General features: G+C 40.8%; 1 protein-coding gene across 1 annotated transcript in view; it reads right to left on the bottom strand.

Moving 5' to 3' along the window:
• Positions 1–24,438, bottom strand: part of KIF25 (kinesin family member 25) — a 71,490-nt gene that overhangs the window by 45,635 nt on the left and 1,417 nt on the right. The window contains exons 2-6 of the mRNA XM_074947016.1: positions 20,091–20,156; positions 11,278–11,400; positions 9,449–9,587; positions 954–1,057; positions 474–562 (exon numbers count right to left, since the gene is read on the bottom strand). Of these exons, the coding sequence (XP_074803117.1) occupies positions 474–562; positions 954–1,057; positions 9,449–9,587; positions 11,278–11,400; positions 20,091–20,156 (521 nt within the window). The remainder of the gene's footprint in view (positions 1–473; positions 563–953; positions 1,058–9,448; positions 9,588–11,277; positions 11,401–20,090; positions 20,157–24,438) is intronic.

Below are 24,438 nucleotides of genomic sequence, written 5' to 3'. Positions count from 1 at the left end.
TCTAAGCAATTTCCTGCTTCTTACTTACTCAAACCTAATCCTGCCTTTCCTCTTCCATCCCAAAATACATTGGCAATTACAAGTGATTGCATAATGAGCTGGAGTTATAGGACCAAATTCCCCAGTAGTGTAAGATGATGACTCTACTCCAGGGAAGTAAATGGAATTACTGCCGACATAAATAGGTGTGAGTCTGGCCCACAGTATCACAAAACAACACATGGATATTTTATTGAGCAACAGAAAAGTGTGAGATTTCCTTCTCTAATGTCACATTATTAATTTGATAGGAGAAGGAGGCCGATATTGACAATACCTTTACAATATATATTTTATAGTAAGATTGCAGTCCTCCCAAGAAACCGAGAAAATATTTATTTTCACACACATCCCCGCACACACCCCCAGCACTGTTCTCTCTGTACATTGTTTTATGCCTCAACTAAAAGAATAATATTTCAAAAGTAAGTTACCAATCTTGTGAGACTGAATGTCCAAAAGCAGTATCAAAAGGCAATAAGGGACGGATCCTGCAGTGCACTCTGATATTTCCCCTCAGTTCCTGGGATTATAATACAAAAATGTAATTAGTACAAACCATTACAAGAGGACATGCATGTAGGCCCTGGTCCTGCAAATACTCACATGTTTAACTTTTTAAGAACATGCATAAGAGTTTGCAAGGGAGGAGAACTGGGAGATTAAGTTATGCTGCGAGGATTCTCCTTTTTAGAGCAAAGGGCACAAGTACTGTATTTAAAAGACATTTCTGATTAGGAACAATATGGTATGACTTGCTGCAAAAAGCAGATGTGCCTCTGTAAAGAAGTATATGGTACATCGACAAAGGGTCAGATACATCAAGTAGAAGCATATTCATTAGCTATGAAGTCTGGGAAGTTAGGCATATAATTGCAGGAGGTCTCAATGGTTCTCTCATTATAGATACTCACAATTAAACTGTTGTGAAGTATTTTTCTCTTTTGTTTTTCTTGCTGGTATCGCTCGTTAACTTCCTGTAAAGACTGCTTGAGATCAAATGCTTTTGTCTGGAATGCTGGAAGAAGAAAGCCATTTTAAAAACGTAAACTCTTGGGATATACAAATAGGATTTTCAATAGCACCTAAGTGAAATAGGAGCACAGTTACTATGGGCACAAATACATAACCTTGAAAATGTTCATTCAAAGATCATTCAGATCTGCCAGTCCAGTTAGGCCAGTGCTATTTGTCACTACGTGAGAGATCAATGTACAGAGGCCATTTTGGGACTCCAGCTGTTTAAGCTGGTAGACATCAGACACGCTGCAGTGATGACAGGCTTTTTCTTCCACTGAGCAAATGGGTGGTGATCTATACCATTCTAATCACCTCTACTGCAGATTCATTAGGCATCAATAGTGGCATGTACTCCCCTCCTATGCAGAGGAAAAGTGCTGAGGCAGCTCCAACCGTGGGTGGTTTATTAAGGAGTTAAGGTGGAAATGGGGGAGTGCTCTAGCACGAACAGACAGGCTTTAACTTGCTCTTGGATACCCATGGAGTGGCGAATAGATAGGAGAGTACAAATCTTATGCAAGTTTTAATTATATGAAGTATTTTGAGAAAATACTTCACATGTGATGGAACAGGAGTCCGACTGTCCTGGAAAATGGAGTTTATACATATAATGAAGGCAGAAGAGTCATTACTTCATGTCTCTGCTTTTTCAGTTGAGCATAAATTTTCAATACAGTAAGCAGAGAGTTAGACATGCAACTCATTTAGTGTGCTGCTAAAACCCTTGTAAACAGAGCTGAAAATGTTCCCCATAAAATGCCAGAGTACACTTCATTTCTAAGATTTCATAGAAAGCTTAATCTTTTGAAATCCCATGAAAGTCCTCCTCACACAAACTGAAGAGGGACGTATAGAGCAGAGTAAAAGCTCTCCAACCTCACAGATGATTTTGTTTCCACCTAATTACATTCACACTGAAAGGTCCATGTGGCAGATGAGAAAAACCTGTAAACTGTCAGAGAAAGCAACCTCCCAGGAACCCCAGCAAGAAATCGAAGTCCACAACATTAGCGAGGTGTTCAGTGACGTAGAAGTACAGTATCCCTCGAATGTGGCTGTAGAGTTGGACTAGCAATAAGGCCACCAGGCAGTATTCACCTTTTTATGAAGAAGTTAATATTGAATTTTAAGATCTCAACATGGCAAGCATGTGACTTACACTCCCGGCTAGAAGCTAAAAATCTGAAAACTTTAAACAACATTTGTCTTATACTGGAGTTTCCCCAGATATTATTTTTGCCATTCCTAATCTGTAAGCCTCACCCATCAGCCTTGAGGTACTCTCCAGTGTGCAAATTACCAGGGATACATGAAACTGTCAGCTGGAGGGGCAAGGCAAGACCCAACAGCTATATGGAGAATGGTCCCTTTCTTGCATTCAATAAATCTAGTAACAATGGCTTAGTCTGAGCAATCATTTGTGGGTTAATGTTGGGTTAAACCTAAATGATAGGGGGGTTAAAATGTTCAGTGTTACCCTGGAAGCCTAAACAGAAACTTCTCTCTTTGGCCACATAAGACAGTAATATATATATTTTTAAAATATATACAGCAACACTCAATTCTTGAATTTTCTTGGAGAACCAACAGAGGAGGAATTGTATTATGGAATTGTAACAGTGACCCCTGCTAGGCTGCAAGACATTTTCCATTACAGACCTGAACTTGACCACTTGGCACAGCTCCCTCATGTAAGATTTTCGAAGTGAAGTCCCTCATAGCTAAAGCATGATGTAAAAATCTCTTGATTGTTTTATACACTAACTCTCTTGAAGAACTAGCATTTAGGACTATTTTTTTAGCAAGCTGAAGAGCAAATGGTTTTAGTTATTGGAGGTGATCTTTGTGCGGTGAGCTTCTGCGAGAGGCCTGGTGAATATTACAAGCTCTGCTCCACTTAATCTGTGCTTTAGTTTAAAAAAAAAAAATTCTAGCCCTTTTTGTTGTGAAAGTAATTGTGAAAACAGAAATCAATCGTTAGCTTGTCACAATGGTCACTGGTTTGTCACAATGGTTTTTCGAAAAGACAGATGATTCCTTGGGATCTGTAGAAAACAAATAAAGGTCGACAACAAGCTATGTTTATCCAAGCACTGCACAACCCCCCACCTCAAGTTCTTGCACCTGACAGCTGTATTTTCATACATGCTTTCCCAACGCTCACTCCCATAAAAAGAATAAACCATTATGCCGCTCATGTTTTGTGAGGCTTTATATGCACCAAAGATGGACCCTTTTAATGTAAGCACCACAAAGCCCATTTTCTAACAGGCAATTAAACCTTTCTTGTGTGGAACTATTTGTTTATGTACCTAGCCATTTGTTACCATTATTATTTGTGTTCTCCTGGGATTCCTGCTTGTTTCCCCAGTGAGCCACTCTAGAAGTTACTTATTATTATTTATTATTCATATTATGGTAGTGCCTAGGAACTCATACTGACATCAGGACTCCACTGTGCTAGGCACTGTACAAATACAGAGTAAGAGACTGCCCCGGAACGTTACTATCTAAGCAGACAAGACAGACACAGGGTGGGGAAAAGGGTATACTGTACAAGCAGAATGAACACAAGTGATGGCTTGCAAACATCATGTTAATGTCATAATTTTTCATCTTCTCTTCCCATACTGGGTCCAAATTTTAAAAATGAGGCCAATCAAACCCAACGGAAATGGTTCCCCTACCTTGTAGGTTAGAGAGCCATGATACAATATGCTTCACATCACTAGTCCTTTCAATGTTGTTCCAGTTATCTTGCAAGAAAGGTTGCATAAGAGGACAAACATTAGTTATCTTTTCTAAATGATTAGCACCAGCCTGAGTAACTGGTTTTGTTGCACAGTGTTTTAGTCTTAACCAGATGCTATCTATAAGTTGTCAGATGCTCTGTCTGTCTGTAATACTGCTCTTTAGGATAGTGCATTTTTATACTATGCAGAGTTTTGGCTTGGTTTTTAATCTCCCCACAAAAATTGAGGGTGATTTGATACAAACTTTTAAAGTAGCAGGTTTTTTGTTTTGTTCTTCATTTCAGAAGGAACATTTTGAAGGCACAGAAAAGTCAGGGAAGAACATTCATTTGGGCCCAAATCCAGCCCCTTCCCTTCCCCCCAGGTGCAGGGGACATCCCAGGCAGCAGAGCCGGTGAGGCTGGGCTATGCAAAAGTGGGCAAATGCAGGATTCCGGGGACCATGCAGAGAATGCACATCTCCTGCATGGTGCAGAGCTCAGCTCCCGGGGAAGGAGGCAGGACTTGGGCGGGCTAGGGGATGAGCTGCTCTACATAGCCTTCCATCTTCCCCACCACAGGAAGGAGGAGCCTGTGTAAGGAGACATGGAGGCTAATTCATAGACTGGGGCACTGTGGCTTCCATAAAACCTATCTATAGTTTATTAGGGGTGGTGGAATAATTCTTCCCCCAGTTATTCATTTGATCAGGTACAGGCTTTAGATTTGCTCCTTCATAACTGCTAGGGGTGCTAACTTTCTAATCACACAAAACTGAACACCCTAGCCCTGCCCCTTCCCTGAAGCCCCGCCCCATTCCCTGAGGCCCCATCCCCCGCTCACTACATTCCCCCTCCCTCAGTGGCTCGCTCTCCCCCACCCTCACTCACTTTCACTGGGCTGGGGGAGGGGGTTGGGGTGCGGCATGGGATGAGGACTCTAACTGGGGGTGCAGACTCCAAGGTGGGGCCAGAAATGAGGGGTTCAGAGTGCGGGAGGGGGCTCGGGCTCTGGCTGGTGTGGGCTCTGGACTGGGGTGAAGGGTTTTGGGTGCAGGAGGGGGCTCCAGGGTGGGGCTGAGGGATCGGGAATGTGGGAGGGGGCTGCGGATTGATGCAGGGGGTTGGGGTGTGGGAGGGGATATAGGCTCTGGAGATTAAGGGTTTTGGGTGCAGGAGGGGGCTCCTGGCTGGGGGGTGGGGCTGCAGAATTCAGAGTGCGAGATGGGGCTGCGGGTTGAGGCAGGGGATTGGGGTGCAGGAGGGGGTGCAGGATGAGGGGTTCAGGGTGTGAGACGGGGCTCTGGTCTGGGGCAGGGTGCGAGGGGTGCCGGCTCTGGGGTGGGGCTGAGGGGTTGGGGTACAGGAGGGGGCTCTGGGTTTTGGGGGGGGGGGCTCAGGGATGGGGTAGGGGCGTGGGCTTACCTCGGGTGGCTCCAGGTCAGGGATGCTGCGGGTCTAAGGCAAGCTAGTCCCTACCTGTCCTGGCACTGCGCCCTGGAAGCGGCCAGGAGGTCCAGCTCCTAGGCGGCGGGGTGGGAGGGGCCAGGAGGCTCTGTGCGCTGCTCTCGGCCACAGGCACCACCCCCCCAGCTCCCATTGGCTGCAGTTCCCGGCCAATGAGACCGCAGAGCCAGTGGTCGGGGCGGGGACAGCGTGCGGAGCCCCGTGGCCCCCCCCGTCTAGGAGCCAGACCTGCTGCCCGCTTCTGGGGCACAGCGCAGTGCCAGGATAGGTAGGTACTAGCCTGCCTTAGTGCTGACTGGAGCCGCCAGGATTCCTTTTTGACGGGGCGTTCCGGTCAAAAACCGGACACTTGGCAACCCTAATAACTGCTAACTTGCTAAGCACTGACAATACTAGTTCTTCCATCTTTTGAAGACTATTCAGGGTCCACAGACACTGATATGGCCTTTTTCAGACAGTATCTATATGATGGATTAAGTTAAAAGAGTCTTCTTAAATTTTCAGAAACTTGCCACCCATCTCAAAAACGGCTTGATTGATATATGAGTCTCAGGAGGACCCCTGTCAGTCAGTCTGCCAATATTTTTTGCTAAAATGATAACATCTATGTTAACCGGGGAACTATGGTAATAAGGACAGAATAATGGGTCTGTTCCTGGTTTGGGAATTACTATTATTCACACTTCACACAGCAAAGATGGCAGTGTCTAGTTTTCAGACTGAGATTAAATAAATCTAATAAGGGGCTACTCAGTTATTTTACAACTGTCTGAGTTCACTCTATAGCCACCAGACTCTGGCAATTGACATACTTGGAATGCTTTTTAACATTTCTTCTATGGGTATCTACCTATCAAGCATTTCAGCTTGAGCCTCTATTTTATGAAGTTAAACAGGTAACATATGATTTCCGTGGTACTGTATATATATATATTTGGGATTATTCGTAGTAAGGGATGAAGTGTACATCTCATGACAGGTTTCAGAGTAGCAGCCGTGTTAGTCTGTATTTGCAAAAAGAAAAGGAGGACTTGTGGCACCTTAGAGACTAACAAATTTATTAGAGCATAAGCTTTCATGAGCTACAGCTCACTTCATCGGATGCATACAGTGGAAAATATAGTGGGGAGATTTTATATACACAGAGAACATGAAACAATGGGTGTTACCATACAGACTGTAACAAGAGCGATCAGGAAAGGTGAGCTATTACCAGCAGGAGAGCGGGGGGATGAGGGGGACGGGACGGGACGACCTTTTGTAGTGATAATCAAGCCCGCTGCCAACTGTGTCCACATATCTATTCAGGGGACACCATCATAGGGCCTAATCACATCAGCCACCCTATCAGAGGCTCGTTCACCTGCGCATCTACCAATGTGATATATGCCATCATGTGCCAGCAATGTCCCTCTGCCATGTACCTTGGCCAAAATGGACAGTCTCTATGTAAAAGAATAAACGGACAGAAATCAGATGTCAAGAATTATAACATTCAAAAACGAGTCGGAGAACACTTCAATCTCTTTGGTCACTCGATTACAGACCTAAAAGTGGCAATTCTTCAACAAAAAAACTTCAAAAACAGACTCCAACGAGAGACTGCTGAATTGGAATTAATTTGCAAACTGGATACAATTAACTTAGGCTTGAATAAAGACTGGGAGTGGATGTGCATGCGATGAAGTGAGCTGTAGCTCATGAAAGCTTATGCTCAAATAAATTTGTTAGTCTCTAAGGTGCCACAAGTCCTCCTTTTCTCATTACACAAAGTAAAACTATTTCCCTTGTTTATTTCCCCTCCTACTGTTCTTGTAAAGTGCTGGAAATGGCCCACCTTGATTATCACCACAAAAGGTCCCCCCCCAACCCCCGCTCTCCTGCTGGTGATAGCTCACCTTTCCTGATCACTCTTGTTACAGTCTGTATGTTAACACCCGTTGTTTCATGTTCTCTGTGTATATAAAATCTCCCCACTATATTTTCCACTGTATGCATCCGATGAAGTGAGCTGTAGCTCACGAAAGCTTATGCTCTAATAAATCTCATGACAGTAATTCTGAATATTTCTCTATGATATTGTGTAACTGGTCCACCAATTTTATTTTGTTTTACCAGATGGACAAATCTCCAGGTAGAATCCCTTCCATGATGATCTGTGAACCTGGCCTGGTTGTTTAAGTTTATGATACTGACAATGTAGTTTGCTATTTCGTTCATACTCTTTCCCACCCCTACCTCATTTACTTAAGAGGGATAAGGGTATCCGACCACATACCTTTTGTATCATGCTAAGTTCCATTTTGTTTGGGTCAAACAAATTTACAGCAGGAAAGTTCCTCCTACCTTTTCCATTTGCATTTATTTTAAAAAATACTTTAGAATTTGTGTGCATTTGGTCAGTCATTTTGAGTCCTTCAAACCCAAATTTATCCTACGAGAATATTTTCTGTGCTAATGCTGGGCCTCGCCGTATATCTTTACTATTTACCATTATTAACATTTATGTAAGTGTTACACTTGAAAACATTTCCCATGAGTTAATAGCTCACCACCTCTTGACATCCTTGTAAATGTCACTGTTACATAAGGTCCAAGTCCTGCATTTTGATCCACATGGGTGGAACTGCTACACTCACACACAGCTCCACTGAAATCAGTGGCTGCGCCCACACAGATTACAATGCAAGACTGTGGCCTAATTCAGAACATTAATATTTTATATTTCCAGGTACATGATATTATAATTAATAAATTACTATAATGAACTGAAAAATATAGGTTAAGAACACATAGAATTCACCCAAGCACCAATATGCTATTCCTCAGCTGTGACATCACAGACTGATGCATTAAGGGATTTCAACAGCACGACTAGAACAGAGCAGAGGATTCTGTGGGACCTATAAAGAATATTTTAAAAACTAGCTTACAACACTGTATTTGTTTATGGGATAACTGCCCCCCCCCACAGCCCGATAAATTGGAGCATTCAACTTAAAATCCTGGTTCTTTTTTACTTTGTTCTCTGCTACCGTATCAAAGGTGGTCTGTTTAATTGTTTTCTTCATCTTGGCAGTGGAGCATTCTAAACCCATGCAGAGTACATAATCTTTGTTTAATCCATCTGTCTGACTAATAGGCAAAAGTTCATTGGGACTAATCTGGCACACACTTGCCACAGTGCATTCTGCTTGATTCCATTACGTAAATAATCCCCCCTTGAGACAAATAAGACCCAGACCTAACTGATTTTTGCAGTATAAAAATGGACAATTGTTTCTCATGTGTTGCAATACCTGGGGATAGCATTGCGAGTTGCTGAGTGGCCCACAAATTTTGGTTTTTACTTTTTATTCCTGCATTTTGGATAAATTAAATCAGATGTTGATGGTTACATTTTCAAAACTCTGGTCCCCAAGCCTGCTATCAGATCCGCTAGCAAAGACCCTTATGCCTGTGTGGGGTCCTGAAGTCAATGAGTTCTGAACATGTGCAGGAGTCCAGACTGGAGGCTCCAATTGCAGAATCAAAGCCTTAGTGCCTGAGTTACACATACACAGAGTGTTTGTGCAGACAAGTACATGCTTTGCATTTATACATGTTTTGCAAGTCAAACATAGGCACTGAGTTTTGAAAACGTAGTCTTTATAGTGTCATTTTACACAGTACCTTGTGTGTGTCTGTTTTTTAATTAAGAAGTATATTTTCTCCCTAAAACATAGGAAAAATTTAAAAATCCAGTTTGCCCTATTTTCTGACATTATTCTGAGAAGGCTGAACTCTCCTGAGATTTTCCCTGGTACAGTCAAAAGTACAAAGTTCCAGCTCAGGAAACACATTTTTTATTTTACTATTCCATAACAATCAAGATAAAAAGCCTGAAAATTTCACATTAAAATGTTAGAACGGGGCCAACTTGGCACTCCAGTAGAAGCTGCAATCAGCACCAAAAAAATCGATCCAAACTATTGTAAGGCATGCTGCCTTGTGAAAATATTTGATTACACACATATTTTTGGTAGTACCTGTTTAAGGAAGGCCCACGATCTAGAAGCCTAAATGAAAAAAAAACCAACCAAAAAACGACCCCAAAATTTAAGTGACACCCGTGTCAAAACCAAACAAAACACATGAAAGAAATGTAATGTTAATGTTACACGTCTGAAACATAAATGCGGTGAGTCTTACTTTGCAGAGCTTCATTCTGCAGCTGGATCTTTTGGACAGCAGTCAAAACTTGGTAAAGAGAATTCTTGTACTGATGTTGAAAGTCTCTTGAAAGCTCAAGAGCAAATGCATGGAGGTTCTTCAGGTCTCGCTTAAGTCTCTATGCAATAAGCAGAAAACATCATCTTAAAAAAGATGTAAAAATAGCAGTTGGATGGTAAAATATCCATAATGCAAATAACTATTGTCAGATATCACAACCAAGAAGAACGTTTATATTTCACATAATGAATGGGTTTAATTTAAGGACTGATTTTGCAAGATGCTAAGTCATCTCATTTCCAACTGACTTCCGCAGGAAATTTCATAGCAAGTGCTCAGACCATCACTGCATCAGGCCCTAAATGTGGAAGAAAGTATCTTTTTTAATTTTGTTAACTAAAACCAAGACACTTTAACAGTGCGTAATGTACATGCTTATGAATCACATATACAAGTAATTTTAAATACACATACTTAAAAATAAATAATTAGTTATTACTATATTCTTACTTTGCACATTTTACATACTTTGTTCAGTAGCTACATACCTAGCTCATCCTCAAATTTTTCTAGAATTTGCCACTTCTTCTGCTATGAAAGAAGATGCATTTTACAAAAGTCAGATTCCTTTATAGTGTGGGATATAATGTTTTTTATTATTAAAATACATTAACACCCAGAGCATCTTAGACTGAGAGTCAAAAATTGAAATAAGTAAAAATAAATTAAATGCAAGAGAGAAGTGTGGTCTGACTGTAAGACCTAGGAGTCAGGAAATCTCCTTCTAGGCTCTTCAACAAGGCACTTAGCCAATCTGTAAAATGGGATTAATAATGATTTACCTCGCAGAGGTGTTGTGATGGTTAACACTTTCTAAGGCCCTTTGAAGATGAGAAAGTGCTGAGTATTACTCTGTGGCGCTTTGATATTACTAGTACTACATAGTCAGCCTTTCACTGTGAATTAATTACTTGACTAATTTTTAATGGTAAGACTTTGTACTGAAGGTTAAAAAAAATAAAATCTACTGCAGCTTTACCTCCGAAAAGCTACAGAACACAACAGGGTAAGAAAACCAGTGTGTTTCAGTGACAATTCTAGGAATACAGGTAATTTAGAATTGTATCTGGAGAGCTTTTGCCTCTTGTAACGTATTTATCTCCTTGTTGATAGAAAGCCATCACAGTCCAAATGTGTTGCATCCCAATCAGCTCTGCCATTCTATCTAACCTAAAATTTAAAATAGTATTACAAGATTTTCTATGAAGCGTCATTCTAATGAGATTAGCACACTTCATTTATAAAACACCACAGTCCTCTTTTCTGTTATTTCTCTTTCAAAGACAGTTCAGATGCACTCTTTTTATACAAGCTTTTAGGCATCAACTCAGAGACTCATGTTCCTCTAAAAAAGCTGACATCTGCAAGTGTCCTTGAGAGAAACCCACAGCTTTACAGCCTGTTTGCAGTCAGTACCTTTTAACAGAGGTATAACACATTTTAATACAATTGGATGGACAGCTCTAGTGTTTTCATTGCCTTGAAAATGTTTTAGGTACTGTAAAACAAACATACACTAACCAATAAAATATAAATAGACTGCTCATGGGTCCGTTCCCACAAGCCTGTCATGTGGGGAACTGCTGATGAAGTTGATGGGAGTGTCACATGCAGAGGTTTTTAGGATCAGGCTTTCAGAAATTATTAGCATACTGTCTTAGACTTAGAACAGACTGTTTCTTTTTTAACATATTTTATGACTGCTTCGGTGCACTGAGTATCTCTGCATTATTACTAAGGTTCTTTACCTGTATTGCTCCATAAACCTGGATTATAATGGAGCTCGTGCTTCTACACAAGTTCTGTTGCTTGTCATGAACAAAGTTAAGCTGTGCCACTTCATTAGTGTCTCTTCCAATCAACCCTCGAAACTGTTAAAAAAAACAAATGGAGAATGTCACTTTGAAGATTCACAACTCTGTAAGTGTATGTTTTGGTCTAACATAGGAGATTTCTACATTAGCACCAGCCAGGGACTAGAACACAGGCACCCAAATGCCATCTCTTAATACAGTATATTCCATATTTGCAGTAGTGAAAGAAGATCAGTCTTTGAAAACCATATTTTAAAAAATAACCAAATAAGATTATTTTTTATCCATTATGGAAAAAAAAGACAATGCTTCATCAGCTTTATGTAAAAAAAAAAAAAAGTTAATACAAGTCACCAAATTTTATAATAGTTTTCCTTCAAACTATGAAAATGTAATATTAAAGACCTTAACCAAATAAAACTAAAACTAAAAAATGGGAGTGAAGGTTGTAATGCTCCTTTTCTAATCCCAAACAAGAGGGCTAATTATTGCAGGGTTTATCAATTAGCAGATGACATTAAAAATCATACAATTGTTCTGAAATCCATAGGCACAATGGAATAGGTTAAAGAAGGTGTTTCAGCCTACTCTCTGAATTGCCAGGCTTATGTCACTATAAATACCTTTCTACTATTATTTCAGTTGTGTTTTATATTGGATTATATTTCTCTTGGATTTTCATTTTTATTGAAGCAATTTAATTAAGTACTCAGACCTTGACTTACCACTGTGATACTCCAGTTTTACACCAGCAGAACTTCACTGAAATCAGTGGAGTGACATTCATGTAAACATCAAATAATACAGTGGTACACCAGGCCCTCAGTTTAAAGTGGCCAAACCAATTTTTTTAGGATGTATAGAAAAATTAACATTGAAAATCTAAAGTGTAAACTTAATCCAAAAGCAATTTTTATGCCCAAATTATGGGAAACTAAGAAGAAAAAAAAATGGATTTTGTAACTGAACTGAAATGATAACCTTTGTTATATTGAAGATCACTAGAAAATGAAATCTATGCAGAGGAGAACTTATGAAATTCTGCAGAGCAATATCCTGAATAATATAAAAAAACGAATCACCTTTCAGTCATCACGCTTGTTTACAAGCATTCATGGCACCACTAAAGCTAGCTAATATGTCTTATTCCAATTCCCCCCCATAACCTGTTGACACCTTTCAATTCTTAACTAGTATTTGTACTCTTTTTTCTTATTTCTAGAGTACACTTCTATCTACCATGGAAGTTGCTTTCCAGTTAATTCAATCTATAAATGAGTTGTGGCTGCAGTTCCCAGTAGTTTAAATTAAGATAGCAGGATAGAGTGCAATAATACGACTTCTAGTAAAAATAAAGAACTAAAACCAATGAGAGAGTGGATTGATTTAATTCAGTTAATTTGCCATGACAGTTATGGTGGAACCAAAGATTCAATTACAGCTGACACATGGAAGACAACAAGAGCAACATGATACTCAGTGAACTTCTGTTGTCAAAACAAAACAAAAACATAAATAAGAATGATTTATGCTCTCCAAAAAAATCTTTTATCCAAGCAGGGTGAGGTTCTCAAAACTTTTTCATAGTATGGACCACATATTAAGAGCAAAATTATCTTCCAGAGCAGAACTCCTCCTCCTATTCAGGATTGCAATAATGAAATAGGAGGATCCACCCAAACACATAACATTCCTGGAGCAGCTACAACAATTGCTTACACGACAAAGGAAGGCAGGAAAATATTTAATTTTTAAAAAATCTTATTTTAATGAAATTTAATAACTGGCAACAAGGAGAAGAAAAAGCACTAACAGCTCAAATCCTCAAAGGTATTAAGGTTCCTAACTCCAATGGGCATTCAGTGCCTAAATACCTTTAAGAATCTGGGCTCGTGTGACTAACCAGCTTTCCACCCTCTGTAAGGACTCCATGGACCACAGTTTGACAACTGCTGGAACAGAGGATCAACTAAATTTTCATATTTATTTAGTACTCTCAAATCATTGTAATCAATTACTCTTTTTACATGTAAACAATTGGGAGCAACAAGTACTATGGGAGGCAGAGAGAGATTCTCCTGCATTTTGAAGGGTTGACTGCTCTCTTGAGAGTTCTCAAAACTGCAGGTAAATATAAAACTCCAGCTCAGAAATACCCCAGGAGAAAATCTTCATTCCTCCATATCTCAGCACAAATCTTTCTATGTTGATATTTAAAAGGATACTCACGAAGGTATTTTTGATCTGAAAGTCATCCAGTTTTTAAGCACTAGCTAAAGCACTGCAGGTCAGAACTTTTTGAAAAAGGCTACCGAACACTAGAAATATAGTAGAATGAAAGCTGCATGATTGTCTATGCGATGCACAAAAGCCATTTTATAAATTCGTATTTTTTATGATAGACTTGATTAGCCAGAAATTGTGACAGCTCCTATATACTGATCACATGGAATTTTTTCTTTTAGTCTATTTTATAAAAGGACTCCCAAGATTCAAACCTCTCAGGTGCCATTTTTGCAAAGACTTATGCATGCGTTTCACTTAATGCACATATATAGTCCTACTGAAGTAAATGGGACTACTCATGTACAAAATTAAGCACATGAATAAGTCTTTGCAAGATTTGGGGCTATGTTATTCAGAATGTTTGAGGTTATTAAAATTAAGAGCATTTCAAACATTTAATTTATTTTTTGCTGTATAATTCTGCTTGTTTTATTTTTTCTATTTTTCTCAGGGTGGACAATAAAAATAGTTTGGTCAGTTTCACCTTTTCTTTATAGTCAGCTTCTATTCAATTTCACTTTCAGGTTTTACATTTATTAGAAATACTCTCATGACCTTTTCTATGCAAACAGTTTCCTCTTTTGATTTATCATTCCCCTGAAGTGTTTGCCACCCAGAATTTGTAGGATTGTGTTACCCAGGAGAAGCTGAAAGTAAAACTGACTACAAATAGAAGAGAAACTGACCAGTTTACTTGCATTGTCCAAAACGTGGCAGCAATAGACTCATGCTTGCAGACCTAGGTGTCCTCATAGAAGTAACTGGAGGATCAGGTCCCTAGTAGGAGGCAAACAAAAGCAAACTGCATGAAGTAATAAAATAAAGTAATACACAGTTTTTAAATTTTAAGTTTTAATAATTTAAGATATTATTAACAATACCGGTAAAGAACGAACTTTTTAAAATATTTTTTCTATCTGAGCATATCCCTTCATGTATATTTTCAAGCAAAAATAAGAAATATTTAGAAGAAATGTTTATTTTGTTTTGTTTTTCAGTGGAAGAGAATTACATTTTCTATGCTATTCAAAAATGACCCCTCCAGTGCATGCTGGCAAAATAGTAAGGTTATTAAAAACACGATTGATTAGGAAAAAACACAGAGAACTAAACTGTGGCTTTTTCATAGGACTGGAAGGGACCCCGAAAGGTCTTCTAGTCCAGTCCCCTACACTCAAAGCAGGACTAAGTATTATCTAGCCCATCCCTGACAGGTGTTTGTCTAACCTGCTCTTAAACATCTCCAGTGATGGAGATTCCACAACCTCCCTAGGCAATTTATTCTGGTGCTTAACCACTAACAGTTAGGAAGTTTTTCCTAATGTCCAACCTAAACTGCCCTTGCTGCAATTTAAGCCCGTAGCTTTGTGCTGTCCTCAGAGGTTAAAGAGAACAATTTTTCTCCCTCCTCCTTGTAATAACCTTTTATGTACTTGAAAACCATTATCATGTCCCCTCCCTCAGCCTTCTTTTCTCCAGACTAAATAAGCCCAATTTTTTCAGTCTTCCCTCATAAAGGTCTAAAAAACAGTACCTAATCATTTTTGTTTTTCTTCTCTGGACTTTCCCCAATTTGTCCACCTCTTTCCTGAAATATGGCATCCAGAACTGGAAACAATACTCCAGTTGAGGCCTAATCAGCGCAGAGTAGAGGGGACGAATTACTTTTTGTGTCTTGCTTACAACACTCCCGTTAATATATCCCAAAATGATGTTTGCTTTTTTTGCAGCAGTGTTACACTGTTGACTCATATTTAGCTTGTGATCCACTATGATCCCCAGATCCCTTTCCGCAGTACTCCTTCCTAGGCAGTCATTTCCCATTTTGTATGTGTGCAACTTATTATTCCTTCCTAAGTGGAGTACTTTGCATTTGTCTTTATTGAATTTAATCCTATTTATTTCAGATCATTTCTCCAGTTTATCCAGATCATTTGCAACCCCTCCTAGCTTGGTATCGTCCACAAACTTTATAAATGTACTCGCTGTGCCTTTATCTAAGACATTGATGAAGATATTGAACAGAACTTGATCCAGAACTGATCTCTGTGGGACCTCACTTGAAATGCCCTTCCAGCTTGACTGTGAAACACTGATAACTATTCTCTGGGAATGGTTTTCCAACCCTTTATGCACCCACCTTATAGTAGCTCCATTTAGGTTGCATTTCCCAAGTTTGTTTATGAGAAGGTGATAAGTCACAGTCTCAAAAGTCTTACTAAAGTCAAGATATACCATATCTACGCTTTCCCCCTATCCACAAGGCTTGTTACCCTGTCAAAGAAAACTATTAGGTTGGCTTGACAGGATTTGTTCTTGACAAATCCATGCTGACTGCTACTTATCACCTTATTATCTTCTAGTTGTCTGCAAATTGATTGCTTAACTATTTGCTCTATTATCTTTCCTGGTACTGAAGTTAAGCTGACTGGTCTGTAATTCCCTAGGTTGTCCTTATTCCCCCTTTTATAGATTGGCTTGGTATTTGCCTTATTCCAGTTCTCTGGAATATCTCCTGTCTTCCATGACTTTTTGAAGATAATTTCTAATGGCTCAGATATCTCTTCAGTCAGCTCCTTGAGTATTCTATGATGTACTTCATCAGGCCCTATTGACTTAAAAACATTTAACTTGTCTAAGTAATTTTTAATTTGTTCTTTCCCTATTTTAGCCTCTGATCGTACCTTCATTTTCACTGGCATTCACTATGTTAGACATACAATTCCTACTAACCTTTCTGATAAAAACTGAAAATAATAATAATCATGTAGCACTTTTCCATTTTCGCATTTTTCATTATTGTTTCCTCCCCTCGTTGAGTAAGGGGCCTACCCTGTCCTTGGTCTTTCTCTTGCTTCTAATGTATTTGTAGAATGTTTTCTTATTACCCTTTATGTATCTAGCTACTTCAACCTCATTTTGTGCCTTGGCCTTTCTAATTTTGTCCCTACATACTGGTGTTTGTTTATATTTATCCTTTGTAATTTGACCTAGTTTCCACTTTTTGTAGGATTCTTTTTTGAGTTTCAGATCATTGAAGATCTGGGTTAAGCCCGGGTGGTCTCTTGCCATATTTCCTATCTTTTGTACACAGTGGGATAATTTACTCATGTGCCCTTAATAATGTCTCTTTCAAAAACTGCCAAATCTCTTGAAATGTTTTTCCCCTTAGACTTGATTCCCAAGGGATCTTACCTAATAACTCCCTGAGTTTGCTAAAGTCTGCCTTCTTGAAATCCATTTTCTCTATTGTGTAGTTTTCCCTCCTACCATCCTTAGAATCATGAACTCTATCATTTCATGATCACTTTCACCCAAGTTGCCTTCCATTTTCAAATTCTCAACCAGTTCCACCCTACTTGTCAAAATCAAATCTAGCTTCTCCTCTGGTGGTTTTCTTCACCTTCTGAAATAAAAAACTGTCTCCAATACATTCCAAGAATTTATTGGATAATCTGTGCCCTGCTGTGTTATTTTCCCAACAGATGTTTGGGTAATTTAAGTCCCCCATCACCACCAAGTCCTAAGTAAGGGGCAGATAAAGGGCAGCATACTGTGTGATTTTTAGCCAATTCGGTTAAATCAATGTGCTATGAAGGTAGACACCCTTAAAGTGATTTAAATCTCGTTTGTATCAATTTATTTGTGGAGCAAAAGAAACCAATAAACAGGTTTAAGGTGATATAAGTGTGTTCACTCACAGGGGTCCATGGTTTAACTAAACCTGCTTATTTAAACCCAGCACAAGTTTGTGTGTAGACAGTCCTGTGGCTCAGAGAGCCACAACCTCCTTCCTGGTTATCCCACTGCTCCCAGGAGGGAGCAAACTTCACCAAATCTATATCCAGTATAGAAGTTCCTCTGTGCTGGCTAGTACAGGGTGGGAGTGGAGGTGTCACTATACCCCCAACCCAACCACCTGAGCAAAAGAGGGTCAGTAACCACTTTGCAAAGCCCGCTTCTCCTCCCATGTTGCTGCCTATGATGCAGACAGCTGGCACAAGGGAGCTTGCACCCCCTTATGCCTCTGGGCCAGTGCACTGGACAGGCCAACATTTAACTCAAAGGAGTGGCACTCATGGTTTCTTAAGAGTTCAGTCAAAGAGTAAAAGTGACATGGGGGTAGGGCTGGGGTTTCAGTAAAACAACGTTTTTCGTGGAAAGTATCCGCTTTCTGCAAAAAAATTCCTTTTTTCCTCAAAAGACCTTGGCCAAAAATGGGCATTGCTCTCCCATAATGCACCACAACCAGGGACTCCATGTTGCACAGCTTCCCCTCACCAAAAAAGGGAGACTCTGATGCATCATGGGAGCTGTAGTCCAGCTGACGATCCTGGCCCACAGAGGACAATGGGGACAAAGAACAAGCTACTACTCCCATTAAGCACTACAACTCCCATTTTTGGCAAAAATCTGATAGTTTTCAGCCAAAACCACTGAAAACTCAAAATTTCCCATGGAAAATTTCAATGAAAACCTCAAAAAAAAATCTTTCATTTTCCCTGAAAATTTCCATGAGGGTTTAAACATTTGCACCAGCTCTACTGGGGGCTTTCAGATTAGGGGAAGAAAAAGTAAAGTGGGGAAAAATGGGAAGGCTATTCAAGGTTGTAAGACCGAACAGCGGTCCCTTCCCTAAACTCTACGAGGAGGAAAGGATCTGAAGTTTATCATGAAAATGATAAAACCACCCGTGACCACAGATTACATTATATTTTTCTATACATAGCTTTGTACTTGCACTACTGTTAAGAGAGTTAAGTAAAAAGATATTTTGATTGACACGAACCATTTGGCAATGATTCCTCCTGCTTGTGGTGCAATCAAGGTGTTCTCCATATACCTTTATCTGCTCCAGCCTTGCAATATATTTGGCAATTAACAAGTGAAACTCTGGAATGGATTTTTCTAGCAGCAATGACTAGATTTGTGACAGACTGCCTGCTTGATCAGCCCTACAGGCAGAATATTGAAAAACTCAGTCTTGTCTACATAATGCTTTAGTCCACAGAAGAGGGGTATCAATTTTAGTCTTTGTTAGCATGTCCTGCACTAACTGACTCGCACAGACTCTGCTGGCACATGCTAAAAGTTCCCCAGTGCATGTTAATATAGTACTGTTTGAAACAGGACTGCATTAATGCACACCAGTGAACTTCCGGTGTGAGCCAGCAAGGGCCACATGAGCCAGTTAATGCATGACACACTAGTGCAAACTAAAATATAAAACTCTTTGTGCAGACTAAACACCATGTAGACGAGTCCTCATACTGGCTTTGGCTCTGGAGGAGGGTATTTTGTTTACAAGACACATTCTGCCCTCTGATGCATCTTACTATCTAGAATGATCTCCACATTGTATGCCTGAGATCAAAAGGTCAGTTCAAATTCCTAAGAATATCTTCAATAAATGCTACCAAAAAAAAATTGAAATAAATTTTGATGAAATAAAATACAGTATTCTTTTGTGTACCCAACAAAAGTCATCTCAGATGTACCATCTGGCTTGCAGTCAGGACTTCTTATTTTTTTAGTTAAATCCAATTTCATCCAGCAGAGTTAACCAAGACACGGTGAGGGCAAGTGGCTTTCCTGAGGTCACACAGCGATTTAATGACTCAGTCTGGATTAGAATTTCTCAACTGACAGTCACTATTACCTCTAATCCACACAGCCAGTCCTGGTCTTGCACAAAAAACAACTTCTCAAATTTCTTTTAATCTCTAAAGACCCAGCTTTGAAGAGGCAAAATATTATTTATGAGGACTGTTCATTATTTCAGTAATTGCTCCAGAAATAGTTGTCCCTTCTGATCAGCAGTATGATGAAACAAAGTGGATTAGTTTAGCCATAGCTAGGCTTTTCCAACTGCTTATACGACATTTAGTTTTACTCCCTCCAACACAAGACACGTATGTACACAAATATCATGAAGATACTCAATAGAGCATCTTTGATAAGCCCATTAATTATAAAATGCAGGTTCCTGAAACCAACTTATGGCCAAATATTTGAAAAGAGTGGCCTCCTTTTTGTGGGTGTAAACTGCCCCCTCAAAATTTGCACCTACATTTTGCACGTCCAGTTCAACTGCAAGCAGAAATCAGGTAATTCAGTGTGAAAGTGCTCAAATTTGGCGTGCATGTTTACTCCCTCAGTTCATTTTTGAAGGCATGAAATTACAGGCAAGTATTCTAGTATTTGCATGTCTGACTACCTGATTTGCACCTGCAATTAAAGAAAGTGTGAAAATTTTTCCAGCAAAAATTTGTGCTCATAAAAAGTGAGGCTGTGCCCCCATCCTTCGAAAGCTTACCCCACAGGAAGATGACACACTTTGAAAATGAGAAAAAGGATTCCAACTTCTTTTTTTAGGTGGTGGGTTTTAGCACGAACTCACAAACAACATGGATACATCTCCACTCACTTTACTAGAGATTAAACATGGACAATATAATTACCTCTGCAAGTTTCAGATGAAGAAGAGCATTTTCTGTTTCCAGCACAACTATTCTTTCTTCTTTAGCCTGAAAAAACAACTGATAAACTAGATTCTGCATCCTCACCCTCAGCAATAAAACTGAAATAATAATTTCTGAATGTAGTCAGACCAATAATCTTTTGACAATCATGCACTTATTATTCAGCAGCACAACTATTGCAGTGTAAGAAGTTGATGTGATATAATAAACTTTCATTAATATATTTTACCTTAATATACATTTTTATAACCACTTAGGATAAATAATTCCCATTTATTAGATTGTCTAGTTACTGGTTCTCATCTTTTTTCAATATTGAGACCTACTTTCCCATATTGGTACTCCTTTCCAACCTAGCTGGTTTAGCAGCTTGGGAAAGTGTGGGTGTTTACGACACCATGATATCTGTTTGCAGCTATGCTGGGTGCAATGCCCCCTAGGTTGAAAATCCCTGAGCTACTGTGTCAGGCTGTCTGCAGATTCATGCAGGCATCACTGCATCAGTTAAAGTTCAGCTCTCCTTTTCAAGATAGTCTCTGCAATCATAAGGCTAGAAATATTTTTAAAAATAATGAAAAGGGTAAAAAAGGAGGGTCACTAGAGCCCGCTCATGACCCCCAGATTGAGAACCCTTAGTCTAGTCTTAGTCATCTTAAGTAGGATGACCAGATGTCCCGTTTTTATAGGGACAGTCCTGTTTTTGGGGACTTTTTCTTATATAGACGCCTATTACTCCCCACCCCCTGTCCCGTTTTTTCACAGTTCATATCTGGTCACCCTAGTCTTAAGCAAAGTAAGCAGTCACGGGATAAGAGAAAAGGTTCTCTCATGGATTGGTAACTGGTCAAAAGATAGGAAACAAAGGTTAGGAATAAATAGTCAGTTTGCAGAATGGAGAGAGGTAAATAGTGGTGTCCCTGAGGGGTCTGTACTGGGCCCAGTCCTATTTAACATATTCATAAATGATCTGGAAAAAGGGGTAAACAGTGAGGTGGAAAAATTTGCAGATGAATCAAAAGTACTCAAGATAGTTAAGTCCCAGGCAGACTACAAAGAGCTACAAAAGGACCTCTCAAAACTGAGTGACTGGGCAACAAAATGGCAGATGAAATTCAATGTTGATAAATGCAAAGTAATGCACATTGGAAAACATAATCCCAACTATACATATAAAATGATGGGGTCTAAATTAGCTGTTACCACTCAAGAAAGAGATCTTGGAATCATTGTGGATAGTTCTCTGAAAACATCCACTCAATGTGCAGCAGCAGTCAAAAAAGTGAACAGGATGTTGGAAATCATTAAGAAAGGGAATAAGACAGAAAGTATCATATTTCCTCTATATAAACCCACGGTACGCCCACATCTTCAATACTGCGTGCAAATGTGGTCTCCCCATCCCAAAAAGGATATACTGGAATTGGAAAAGGTTCAGAAAAGGGCAACAAAAATGATTAGAGGTATGAAACGGCTGCCGTATGAGGAGAGTGGCACTTTTCAGCTTGGAAAAGAGATGACTAAGGGGGGGGGATATGATAAAGGTCTATAAAATCATGACTGGTGTGGAGAAAGTAAATAAGGAAGTTTTATTTACTCCTTCTCATAACACAAGAACTAGGGGCCACCATATGAAATTAATAGGCAGCAAGTTTAAAACAAACAAAAGGAAGTATTTTTTCACACAACGCACAGTCAACCTGGGGAACGCCTTGCCAGAGGATGTTGTCCCTCTGGGGCATCTGGCATTGGCCACTCTTGGAAGACAGCATACTGGGTTAGATGGATCTTTGGTCTGACCCAATATGGCTGTTCTTATGTTCATTATTGTTTATAGTAAGAACAGCCATGCACTCAATCTTTTATTTCAAGGATCTGTACGGATTATACTTTCCTGGTAGTGCAGAGAAGTAAGCATTGCAGACACAAAGAAAATTTCCCAATTTTGGAACCACAAGGGGTTTTTTTCTACACAGCCAAAATGGGTTGGGAAAGCAGATGATGTTGCTCTTTTCCGATTGCCAGAAGATGCCGAAAAGTCATATTATCTGGGGAATCAGAAGTTTCTCAAGGTCTCAGCATGGATTCAATTTTATATTCTAATTTTTGGTAAATTGTGATCCTAGTTCAGATGTCCAATGATATTTATCAATGCCAACATTTAAATTAGTTCACTACTACTCAAAGCATGTAGAAAGGGAAAAGGATGAGTATAAAGCATAATCTGCCAAGAGTGACAGCGCATTTTGGTGCCACAAATGGAACGTGCTTGGATGATGGTCACCATTTCCCCTCAAGTCCTCAAACTGATCCTCGAAAACAAAAGGCTATGAGGCATCTGAACCCCATCAAAGGGGAATTAATCCTACAATATTTAGTGGGGCATCTCAATCTGAGCATCCAAGGACACTCCAGAGCATCAGCAGCCTGATCTGTTCAGGTGATAAGTAAGAGGCCAGGTAGCATCTTCCACGACTCTAGTGGCTAGTACTCTTCTCCCTGCTGGAGGCATCTACAGAGTCAAGCAGACATCACAGCACTGATCACATTCAGGTCGTTTTCAAGTTTTTCTTAGCAACCATGAGGGCTAGAAACACTTTCTTGTAATGGAAACTGAGGTTCTGATCTTATCACATGACTCTGGGAGCAGGCTGCCAGGCATATGTTTATAACTTAGTGCAGCCCTGCCCATAGGTGTCTCTCAGCACAAAGCAGCTGCAGCACCCAGGAGCACAGCAAAGCCCATGGGCGCATAGTTGAACTTCTGCACAATCCTGCTGTGAGCAACATCTCGTCTTGGTGCCCTAAGGAGGTGGAACTTGAGGCAGGAACATGTAGCTCCTCCCCCCAACGTGGGCCCTGACCCCCAGGACCATCCAGCTGAACCAGGCTGCCCATGGCCAGGCCCAGCAGGGGACATAGTACCAGGGGCTGGTGAGCAGCAGCACCGGGGAGGCCACAGAGAGGAAGATCTGCTCAAGAGCTACTCCCTTGACCCAGCTCCTTGTGGTGGGTGCATCGCTGGGTGGTATTGCCATGGCTTCCAGCTCCACAGCCCACCTGGGATATTAGTTGGCAGCTCCTCCATGAGGCTCTGAGCACAGGCATTTGCCTGATGTGGTTCACAAACTCCCCTAACACTTGCCCCTTTTGCGGTGAGAGGGAGACCCTGGTGCACAGCTTCGTAGGATGTGTCAGGTTGAAGCACCCTGGTCATCTATCCCAGCAGAAGGAAGAAACTGAATGGGGGGTTGGGCCAGCCTGCAACTGTTGGGCCTATTTGCATTCCCTTGTTCGATCTGGTCTCCAGAAGGAGCTCCTCTGGGCGGTGCCACTGGCTCCCTAGGGCCTCGCGGGATGGTGGGGAAGATTAGGGGCTCTCTGCTGCACACCCCCTCTGGACCCTTCCTTATTGCCCCATCACCTTCACTCCCCCGCCTGTTTTCTCTTTATTCCTCCCCCATGACTAGGGCCCTACCAAATTCACTGCTATGAAAAACACGTCATGCTCCATGAAATCTGGTCTCCCTGTCACAGAGTCACTGGGGCAATGCTCTGGAACTACTCTGTATGAAGCCAGTCAGGACTCTGGGGGAGCATGCCTCCTCTCTCTGAGCATACTGTCGCCAGGGCAAGTAGCTTATACAGCTTTGACCTTCCTGGGTCTGACCTTGGAGCATTCAGTATCCCCTTCCACACGGTATGCTTCCCTCAGCAAGTCCACCTGGGCGGGGCTCCTGGGAAAGCCAGAGGGTCCTGCACCCCAACTTTGCAGTCAGCTGTGACTCTCAGCCAGCATGTAGAACAGAAGGGTTTATCAGTTGACAGGAACACAGAGTAGAACAGAGCTTGTTAGCACAGAATTAATGACTTTCAACCAAGTCTATCTTGGGGAGTCCTGGGCCAGACGTCCTGGACTCCCCCTCTTCCAGTTTCCCCAAGCAGACAGCCATCTTCCAGCGACCCAACCTCAGACACCCCCATTGCTCCTCCTCCTCCTTCTTTGTCTCGCTTCCCGGCCAAAGAGTCATCTGGTCGCATACCCCTCCTGGGTCTCAGGTTATGAAGGGCACCGGTTGGTCATAGCATACGTGCAGGCAGCTGGAGAAGCCTCACCTGCCCAAAGGTTTCAGCCAAAGTCACACACCCCACTGCCACCACCAAGGTATTGGTGCAGCACACAGGGAAAGTGAGACACGGACAGTATTCATGCAAAACAGTAAAACTGACATAGGGTCAACAGTAAGACTCACAGGTTCACATACAACATAACAAGGGAAAATCCCCACGTCGTCACACTCCCCCCATGAAATCTGTTTTTTTGGTGTGC

This window comes from Natator depressus, chromosome 3 (assembly GCF_965152275.1).
Source record: "Natator depressus isolate rNatDep1 chromosome 3, rNatDep2.hap1, whole genome shotgun sequence".
NCBI classification, from domain to species: Eukaryota; Metazoa; Chordata; order Testudines; family Cheloniidae; genus Natator; species Natator depressus.
Note: the sequence above shows the minus strand (reverse complement) of the source record. Positions and strands in the feature narration are given on the sequence as shown.